At 43.9% G+C, this 11,525-nt stretch overlaps 1 protein-coding gene across 1 annotated transcript in view; it reads left to right on the top strand.

The window, feature by feature from the left end:
• Positions 1–388: 388 nt before the first annotated feature.
• The window catches only part of LOC119951056 (serine-rich adhesin for platelets), a 35,602-nt gene continuing 24,465 nt past the window's right edge, over positions 389–11,525 (top strand). The window contains exons 1-2 of the mRNA XM_038774092.1: positions 389–7,505; positions 10,600–10,721. Coding sequence (XP_038630020.1) covers positions 875–7,505; positions 10,600–10,721 — 6,753 coding nt within the window. The 5' untranslated portion in view covers positions 389–874. The remainder of the gene's footprint in view (positions 7,506–10,599; positions 10,722–11,525) is intronic.

The raw sequence follows: 11,525 nt of genomic DNA, 5'->3' as shown, positions 1-11,525 counted from the left end.
TCTACATCAGAAATCAGTCATACACAAGCAACACAGTCATCTGTATCTCAGTCCCCTTCACAATCCCATCCAACAGTGGTACAAGTATCATCACAAACTCAGTCTCCTTCAGAAACCAGTCCAGTAACCTCACAACTGTCATCTGTAGCTCAATCTTCAGCAGAAACACAGCAAACAAACACACCAGTGTCATTGATAACTGAAACTTCATCAGCAAGACATACAGAAATGACACAAGTATCATCAGTCACTGCTTCCTCAGAAGAAACCACAGCAACAGGAACACAAAAGTCAGCAATGACTGAGATTTCCTCAGAATCCAGGTCCACAACAGCAAATGTGTCGTCTATAACTGAGTCTTCGCCAGAAACACATTCAACACACATGGATCATCAATAAGTGCATCTACATTAGAAATTAGTCAAACATCAGTGCAATTTTCATCCATAACTGAGTCTTCTTCACAATCCCATCCAACTGTGACACAAGTATCCTCAAAAACTGAGTTTCCTTCAGAAACCAGTCCTGGCTCCACACAACTGTCAACTGTAGCTGAATCTTCAGGTGTAACCCACCCAGCAAACACACCAGTATCATTGGTAACTGAACCTTCAACAGAAATGACACAAGTATCATTGCTAACTGGGTCCTCGATAGAAACCACAGCAACAGCAGCACAAAAGTCATCAATGACTGTGACTTCCTCAGAATCCAGTTCACCAACAGCAAACGTGTCGTCTATAACTGAGTCTTCGTCAGAGCACCAGTCAACAATTTCACAGGTTTCATCGATCACTGAGACTTCTCCAGAAACAGAACCAACAAACTCTCCACATCACTGATAACTGAATCTTCATCAAAAACAGAACCAACAATGACACAGTTGTCATCCAGAACTGAATCTTCACCGGAAGCTGCTTCAACAACCTCACAAATGTCTTCAATGACGGAGAATTCAGCAGAAAGCCATCCAACAATAACAAACATATCAATGACAACTGAAGCCACATCAGAAATGCATTCCACACCCACACAAGTGTCAGCAACAACATTGTCTTCATCAGAGACACATCCAACAACAATACAACAATCATCAATATCAGAATCCTCATCAGAAACCCATTCAACACCACACGGCCCATCAATAAGTGCATCTACATTAGAAATCAGTCAAACATCAGTGCAACTGTCATCTATAACTGAGTCTTCTTCACAATCCCACCCAACAGTGACACAAGTATCTGCAAAAACTGAGTCTCCTTCAGAAACCAGTCCTGCCTCCACACAACTGTCAGCTGTAGCTGAATCATCAGCTGTAACCCATCCAGCAAATACACCAGTATCATTGTTAACTGAACGTTCATCAACAACACATGCAGAAATGACACAAGTATCCTCGCTAACTGGGTCCTCAGTAGAAACCACTGCATCAGCAACAGAGAAAACATCACTGACTGAGATTTCATCAGAAACCAGTTCAACAACAACACATGTGTCGTCTATAACTGAATCTTCACCACCTCACCAGCCAACAATTTCACAAGTTTCATCGATGACTGAGAGTTCATCAGAAACAGGTCCAACAAACTCTCCAGTTTCACTGATAACTGAATCTTCATCAAAAACAGAACCAACAATGACACAGTTGTCATTCAGAACTGAATCTTCCCCAGAAGCTGCTTCAACAACATCACAAATGTCTTCAATGACAGAGAATGCATCAGAAAGCCATCCAGCAATAACAAACATATCAATGACAACTGAAGCCACATCAGAAATGCATTCCACATCAACACAGGTGTCAGCAACAATCTCTTCATCAGAGACACATCCAGCAACAATACAACCTTCATCAATAGCAGAATCCTCATCAGAAACCCATTCAACACCACATGGATCATCAATAAGTGCATCTACGTCAGAAATCAGTCATACACAAGCAACACAGTCATCTGTATCTCAGTCCCCTTCACAATCCCATCCAACAGTGGTACAAGTATCATCACAAACTCAGTCTCCTTCAGAAACCAGTCCAGTAACCTCACAACTGTCATCTGTAGCTCAATCTTCAGCAGAAACTCAGCAAACAAACACACCAGTGTCATTGATAACTGAAACTTCATCAGCAAGACATACAGAAATGACACAAGTATCATCACTCACTGCTTCCTCAGAAGAAACCACAGCAACAGGAACACGAAAGTCAGCAATGACTGAGATTTCCTCAGAATCCAGGTCCACAACAGCAAATGTGTCATCTATAACTGAGTCTTCACCAGAAACACATTCAACACCACATGGATCATCAATAAGTGCATCTACATTAGAAATTAGTCAAACATCAGTGCAATTTTCATCCATAACTGAGTCTTCTTCACAATCCCATCCAACTGTGACACAAGTATCCTCAAAAACTGAGTCTCCTTCAGAAACCAGTCCTGCCTCCACTCAACTGTCAACTGTAGCTGAATCTTCAGGTGTAACCCTCCCAGCAAACACACCAGTATCATTGGTAACTGAACCTTCAACAGAAATGACACAAGTATCATTGCTAACTGGGTCCTCGATAGAAACCACAGCAACAGCAGCACAAAAGTCATCAATGACTGTGACTTCCTCAGAATCCAGTTCACCAACAGCAAACGTGTCGTCTATAACTGAGTCTTCGTCAGAGCACCAGTCAACAATTTCACAAGTTTCATCGATCACTGAGACATCTTCAGAAACAGAACCAACAAACTTCCCAGTTTCACTGATAACTGAATCTTCATCAAAAACAGAACCAACAATGACACAGTTGTCATCCAGAACTGAATCTTCACCGGAAGCTGCTTCAACAACATCACAAATGTCTTCAATGACGGAGAATTCAGCAGAAAGCCATCCAACAATAACAAACATATCAATGACAACTGAAGCCACATCAGAAATGCATTCCACACCCACACAAGTGTCAGCAACAACATTGTCTTCATCAGAGACACATCCAACAACAATACAACAATCATCAATATCAGAATCCTCATCAGAAACCCATTCAACACCACACGGCCCATCCATAAGTGCATCTACATTAGAAATCAGTCAAACATCAGTGCAACTGTCATCTATAACTGAGTCTTCTTCACAATCCCACCCAACAGTGACACAAGTATCTGCAAAAACTGAGTCTCCTTCAGAAACCAGTCCTGCCTCCACACAACTGTCAGCTGTAGCTGAATCATCAGCTGTAACCCATCCAGCAAATACACCAGTATCATTGTTAACTGAACGTTCATCAACAACACATGCAGAAATGACACAAGTATCCTCGCTAACTGGGTCCTCAGTAGAAACCACTGCATCAGCAACAGAGAAAACATCACTGACTGAGATTTCATCAGAAACCAGTTCAACAACAACACATGTGTCGTCTATAACTGAATCTTCACCACCTCACCAGCCAACAATTTCACAAGTTTCATCGATGACTGAGAGTTCATCAGAAACAGGTCCAACAAACTCTCCAGTTTCACTGATAACTGAATCTTCATCAAAAACAGAACCAACAATGACACAGTTGTCATTCAGAACTGAATCTTCCCCAGAAGCTGCTTCAACAACATCACAAATGTCTTCAATGACAGAGAATGCATCAAAAAGCCATCCAGCAATAACAAACATATCAATGACAACTGAAGCCACATCAGAAATGCATTCCACACCAACACAGGTGTCAGCAACAATCTCTTCATCAGAGACACATCCAGCAACAATACAACCTTCATCAATAGCAGAATCCTCATCAGAAACCCATTCAACACCACATGGATCATCAATAAGTGCATCTACGTCAGAAATCAGTCATACACAAGCAACACAGTCATCTGTATCTCAGTCCCCTTCACAATCCCATCCAACAGTGGTACAAGTATCATCACAAACTCAGTCTCCTTCAGAAACCAGTCCAGTAACCTCACAACTGTCATCTGTAGCTCAATCTTCAGCAGAAACACAGCAAACAAACACACCAGTGTCATTGATAACTGAAACTTCATCAGCAAGACATACAGAAATGACACAAGTATCATCAGTCACTGCTTCCTCAGAAGAAACCACAGCAACAGGAACACAAAAGTCAGCAATGACTGAGATTTCCTCAGAAACCAGGTCCACAACAGCAAATGTGTCGTCTATAACTGAGTCTTCACCAGAAACACATTCAGCACAACATGGATCATCAATAAGTGCATCTACATTAGAAATTAGTCAAACATCAGTGCAATTTTCATCCATAACTGAGTCTTCTTCAAAATCCCATCCAACTGTGACACAAGTATCCTCAAAAACTGAGTTTCCTTCAGAAACCAGTCCTGGCTCCACACAACTGTCAACTGTAGCTGAATCTTCAGGTGTAACCCACCCAGCAAACACACCAGTATCATTGGTAACTGAACCTTCAACAGAAATGACACAAGTATCATTGCTAACTGGGTCCTCGATAGAAACCACAGCAACAGCAGCACAAAAGTCATCAATGACTGTGACTTCCTCAGAATCCAGTTCACCAACAGCAAACGTGTCGTCTATAACTGAGTCTTCATCAGAGCACCAGTCAACAATTTCACAAGTTTCATCGATCACTGAGACATCTTCAGAAACAGAACCAACAAACTTCCCAGTTTCACTGATAACTGAATCTTCATCAAAAACAGAACCAACAATGACACAGTTGTCATCCAGAACTGAATCTTCACCGGAAGCTGCATCAACAACCTCACAAATGTCTTCAATGACGGAGAATTCAGCAGAAAGCCATCCAACAATAACAAACATATCAATGACAACTGAAGCCACATCAGAAATGCATTCCACACCCACACAAGTGTCAGCAACAACATTGTCTTCATCAGAGACACATCCAACAACAATACAACAATCATCAATATCAGAATCCTCATCAGAAACCCATTCAACACCACACGGCCCATCAATAAGTGCATCTACATTAGAAATCAGTCAAACATCAGTGCAACTGTCATCTATAACTGAGTCTTCTTCACAATCCCACCCAACAGTGACACAAGTATCTGCAAAAACTGAGTCTCCTTCAGAAACCAGTCCTGCCTCCACACAACTGTCAGCTGCAGATGAATCATCAGCTGTAACCCATCCAGCAAATACACCAGTATCATTGTTAACTGAACGTTCATCAACAACACATGCAGAAATGACACAAGTATCCTCACTAACTGGGTCCTCAGTAGAAACCACTGCATCAACAACAGAGAAAACATCACTGACTGAGATTTCATCAGAAACCAGTTCAACAACAACACATGTGTCGTCTATAACTGAATCTTCACCACCTCACCAGCCAACAATTTCACAAGTTTCATCGATGACTGAGAGTTCATCAGAAACAGGTCCAACAAACTCTCCAGTTTCACTGATAACTGAATCTTCATCAAAAACAGAACCAACAATGACACAGTTGTCATTCAGAACTGAATCTTCCCCAGAAGCTGCTTCAACAACATCACAAATGTCTTCAATGACAGAGAATGCATCAGAAAGCCATCCAGCAATAACAAACATATCAATGACAACTGAAGCCACATCAGAAATGCATTCCACACCAACACAGGTGTCAGCAACAATCTCTTCATCAGAGACACATCCAGCAACAATACAACCTTCATCAATAGCAGAATCCTCATCAGAAACCCATTCAACACCACATGGATCATCAATAAGTGCATCTACGTCAGAAATCAGTCATACACAAGCAACACAGTCATCTGTATCTCAGTCCCCTTCACAATCCCATCCAACAGTGGTACAAGTATCATCACAAACTCAGTCTCCTTCAGAAACCAGTCCAGTAACCTCACAACTGTCATCTGTAGCTCAATCTTCAGCAGAAACGCAGCAAACAAACACACCAGTATCGTTGATAACTGAATTTTCTTCAGCAACGCATACTAAAATGGCACAAGTATCAGTGGTTACTGAATCATCTGAAGTGAGCACCCCAACAGCAACACGAGTGTCATCTATAACTGAGAATTCACCAGAACCCAGTCCAACAACAACACATACATCTGTATCTCAGTCTTCTTCACAACCCCAGCCAACCGTGACACAAGTATCATCACAAACTGAATTTGTTTCAGAAACCAGTTCCAAAATCTCACAGCTGTCATCAGTAACAAATTATTCCTCACAATCCCATCAAACAATGACTCGCGGATCATCAAAAACTGCAATGGCAACGCAAGTACCTTCAACACCTGAGTCTTCATCAGAATTCCATACACCTTCAACACTGTTGTCCTCAGTGACAGAGACCTCACTTCAAACCGATCTAGCATCAACAAATGTATCAGCTGGCACCACAAGTTCATCTGAAACAGGTACACTGCCATCACATGCCTCATCAGTGTCTGAGGCCTCATCGGAACAACATCAAACAACTACAATCCTACCATTCATTACTGAGAAATCAGCACACACAATGCCACACTCTGTACAAGTATCATTAATCACTGAGACTTCATCAGTAGCCAATCGGATGACGACACAAGTAGCATCCAACAGTGCTTCATCATCAGAGAATCTACCTACACATTCACAAATATCCTCAGTACCTCAGACTGTATCAACAGTCCATGACATTCCAACACAGGAGAGTTCATCACATACCACAGCAATACACATTCAACCAACAGCGACCTCAGCGGGTGTCCATGTCAAATCTACACAGTTGGCACCCATCACAGCAACTAAAAGGTCAAGCTCTGTTTCATCATCAAGATCATTTTCTTCTGGTTTCACTTCAAAGCGACTGCCAATTGTTACTGAGCAATTTTCTCCCTCTGCTTTTCAATCGACTACCACATCTGAAGCCACATTGCCATCTCAGCAACCTTCCACTGTGACCAGCACCTCATCCAATGTCACTGCTAATGTGGCTACTTCGCATTCTTCAACCTCCCCCTTTGATTCATCTATTGGCAGCCAAAAACCTTCTTCCATGCCTATTTCAGTCTTCCCGGCTCACAGAACCAGCCCATCTCAATCGCATTTGATGACCACCCCAAAGGAAGGCTCTTTGCCAGCTCAATCGACATCACACAGTGTTTCTGTTCCTCAAAGATCCACCAGTTCCAAGCCAAACGAAAGCACTCAGCCTCAGCCTGATAGATCTTCTACCAAACCCCTTATTTCATCCACCACACTCAAAAAGAAAAGACCAACAACTTTGTATCCATCCGTTGAAACTACTTCAGCTAAAATTCATCCTGTCAGCTCTGCTAATCCTACATTGCCAATTACATCTCATCCAATGCCCACAAACTCTACTTTGTCTCCAACAATGGACTACTGTAGCAAATGCACATGCCTAAATGGAGGAACGTGTAATTCAAATGCTACAACAGAAGATCATTGTGTGTGCCATTGTCTGCCATTTACTTTTGGAGAACGTTGTCAAAATGGAGACAATAACACCCAAGCTTTGCCAAGTATGTTGCTATTGCTACAAATTGTGGCATTTCACTGTCTTGATTCTGTTGTTTTTTTATATCCTGACAGTGTAACATGTAATAGACATTTAATCTGATACATGAGTTGCTAACTATACTGACAGGATAACCTTGGGGCAATATAAGTGTCTCAATGCTTCTGCAGTAGGGAGGTCCAATTTCAGCCAATTGAATTGCTTTTAATTGCTGTCTGATGACCTTTGCTATGCTCTGTATGTGTGGTTGTCAGGAATGCTGAGGATTGGATTTGTGATATTGCCCATTGTCCAATATTATTAGTTGGGCTCACAAATGAAGAACAGGGGCTGGATTCTCCGCAACCCGACGCCGAAATCACGGCCGGCGCGGGGGCGGAGAATCAGTCTTGCCGCATGGAATCGAGACTGGTTCCCTGGTTCTGCGAGCCCTGAATGGCGGCGTACTCAGGGAGTACGCCGCGCCGCCTGGAGACCCGCTCCGCCATCGACCGGCCGAAGTCCCGAAGCCGTGGATCTAATGTGGTCCAGCTGGTCAGGAAACTAGCATGGCAGCTGCGGACTCAGACCTGGTCTGGGGCGGGCCGATCGGAGGGCAGGGGGGGGGCCTTTTACGCGGCCAGGAAATGTTTGTGCGGGCAGACAGGGTCGGCACGTGGCCGATCGGAGGGTCAATTTTCAGGGTCCAGCTCCGCGGTCCGAGTCCACCATGGAGCACGACGCGACCGCTGGAGGCCGCCGCCGTGTGCATGCGCGGCCTCTGACCCAGAAGTGCGGGGCCCATATCTGCAGCAAAAGCTGCTAGATTTACACTGGGTTCGTGCTGGCCCCCTGCAGGACTAGGAATATGTGGCCCTTTCACGGCAGTTGTTCTGGCGTGCAAGTCCACAGTTTTGACGCTGGCGTGGGGACATTGTCCCAGTAACGGAGAATCCAGCCCCAGGTCTTTCAGTAAGCAATGTTGCAGGTGTAGCCCATCCCAAGATATAGGGTGTGGCAAAGGAGAGGACATTGAAGGTGGGATTTTCCATTCACTCCACTGGTGGGAATTGTGGCAGGCAGGGACTAGATTTGGCATACCTGCCGATGGGTAATTAATTTGGAATTTTGTTCTTCCAACTTTAATGGCAGGTTGAGGGTGGGTCGAATTTCTCACTGATCTATGTCGGGAGCCACATTTCCATTCCTTTGCATCTCATGAATGTTCATTAAAATGTTACCTGACTGGAATCACGTTTCCCCCACCAAATTTAGTGCCACACAAACAGATAATTAGAATGGCCCCTTTTGACAGTGTTTAAGTGGTGTGTGTTTGGCGAGCTTCACTTAATCAAAGATTTTGAGGTATATAGATGCTGCTTTTGCGCACCTTTAAGTGTGTTGCTGAGAAAGTTTGTGTGCCTGCTTCAAAAGTGGCACCAAGACTCGACACAGGCGGCAATACAGCAGAGAGGTGGGGGGGACGGAGGCAGTGGGGGGTGGGGGAGGGGGAGGGACACTGGAGATGGGAACACTGAGGCAGGATTGGGGGTTGGGTGTGACAGGGGAGGAAAGGCGCTAGACTAAGGCAGGACTAGGAGCTGATCAATGAACAGAGTTGACTCATGAAGACAAGAGTAAGATTGCCAAGGTAGGGTCAGAGACTATCCTGGTTCCGTGCCTGTACTGTTCTTTTTTATAATTTACAGTACCCAATACTGTTTTTTCTAATTAAGGGTCAATTTAGCTTGTCCAATTTACCTACCCTGCACATCTTTTATGGTTTTGGGGGCCGGACCCCCGCAGACACGTGGAGAATTTGCAAACTCCACCAGGACATGGACCCAGGGCTGGGACCGAACCGAGGTCCTCAGTGCCGTGAGGCAGCAGTGCTAAGCACTGTGCCACTGTGCCACCCATAAGTTACTGCACTGTTGAGGGTATGTCAAACACCTGGGGCTGAGGCTGCGCTGTCAGATTGAAAGGACTGTCCTGGGGCTGTGCTTGGTATGTTAGAGGGCTCTGCAGAGCATGTATGGCTTGGTCCTGGTCTGGAACAGGGGAAGGCCTCTCTCAGCAGTGACGGTCGTGCACAGCAGAGTGTCCGGGTCGTGGCCAGTCACCTAATGGATTTGGTCTTGGGAGTTAGAGGCATGGTACTGTGAGGTAGATGGTATAGTCAAGGCATCTCCAGCCTATAGGTTGGGACCTGAAAGGTCATGAGGGCATATTGTACGTCCTCTTGGAGTGGGAGGGTTGCCTTGCCATTAAAAGGGCAATCGCCATGTGGTAATCGTTCCTTTAACGGCAAACCAGCAGACTAAGGGTCACATGACCTATGTTAATTTTTTTAAATTAATTTAGAGTACCCAATTAATTTTTTCCAATTAAGGAGCAATTGAGCGTGACCAATCCACCTACCCTGCACATCTTTGGGTTGTGGGGGCAAAACCCACGTAAACACAGGGAAAATGTGCAAACTCCACACGGACAGTGACCCAGAGCCGGGATCGAACCTGCGACCTCGGCGCTGTGAGGCAGCAATGCTAACCATTGCGCCGCTGTGCTGCCCCACATGACCTGCGTTGCCCTTGAAGGGACAATCACCAGAGGGGACTCGGAAAGTAAGGGTACAAGTGGCCTCGAAAAGGGATGAGGTCAGGTCGACAAAGAGCACAATTAGCCATAAGGTATGTAATTTAGCAGACAAGTGACCTCCTAAGATGCGTTTCCGATGTTTGGACCGATGAGGTGGGACTCTCCAACTTTCACCATAGAGGGTGTCCCACATACTGGTTGTTTGCTGAGCCCTGAACAGCCTTACACAGCAAAGTGCAATGTTTTGCCACAGGGAGACATGGATGAGCAAAATGTCCCCTCGGATGAGGAGAACATTGAATTCAAAGAGAGCGAGGATTCAGATGAGCCACGTGGGGAGGCCGTTGCATGGGAATGACATGGAAGAAACTCACCCAAGCGTCTCCAGAATGGAAAATTCCACCCAGAAGTAAAATCTTGGAATCAGCTGAGCCGTTAATTAATGAATGTTGCAATATGTGTGTTGGTCAGTGACGTTAATACAATGCCCTTATGTCTTGCATGTTCCCCTCCTGTTTCAGGCCCGAACACACCACAGAGGGAAGTCAGTTTGTCACTCTGGATAAACAAGACCTGGGATAAAATGCTGGAAAATACCACATCTGCGGTCTATAAAAATCTCATTGGCTCCCTAACTTCATTGGTGAGTCTTGACATGTGTTGCAAATAGAATCACCAATATTTCTTGCAAATCTATGCAGATATATATTAATAAAACTTTCAAAAGAGATGATATTTGTAACTCAGTGACCAGGTTTAACTTGGATGACGTTGTCATGTTGCATTGTTCAAAAGAATGAAGCATGACAACTGCTTCTCATTAAAAATAACTGCCCCCTGAGAATAAATAGAACATAGAACAGTACAGCACAGAACAGGCCCTTCGGCCCTCGATATCTTAAATAATAATCATTATCACTAAACTTTACATTAAACTGTAAACAGCAGTCATGATTCCTAAAGACTTTTCAAAATTAACCAGTTAGTAAATCTGTCGTTTGTTTCTTGGCTTAGATAGTTGTCTGTCATTCCATTAACCACATCAGTCATTATAGCATTCATCTCGTGATTCATTCCCAAGTATCCATTATTCTACATATAAACCATACTAATTGTTCAATTACATCCTGTCCCGAGCTCAAACCTGGCTATCTGTTCTTCTGTATAAAATCCACCTGAGCTCTGGGTTTAGATTCCAACATGTAACTCATTCCCAGGAATTTATTATTCGGTACTTCCTGAAATTTTGGTTAGATTCCAGCTTGTAACCCACTCCCAGGTATCTGCGATCCTACATATAAAACACCCAAACTCCTTCAATTTTTCACACACTCCTGAGTATCTGCAATTCTGTTATTCTGCTATTCTATTTACAATCTATATAAATGATCAGCAAGCAGGGACAGAGTGTAACATATCAAAATTTGTGGATGATGCTAAAATAGGT

The sequence above is a fragment of the Scyliorhinus canicula genome, chromosome 16 (genome assembly GCF_902713615.1).
Source record: "Scyliorhinus canicula chromosome 16, sScyCan1.1, whole genome shotgun sequence".
In the NCBI taxonomy this organism is placed as follows: Eukaryota; Metazoa; Chordata; class Chondrichthyes; order Carcharhiniformes; family Scyliorhinidae; genus Scyliorhinus; species Scyliorhinus canicula.
This window is presented reverse-complemented; position numbering and strand designations above follow the sequence as displayed.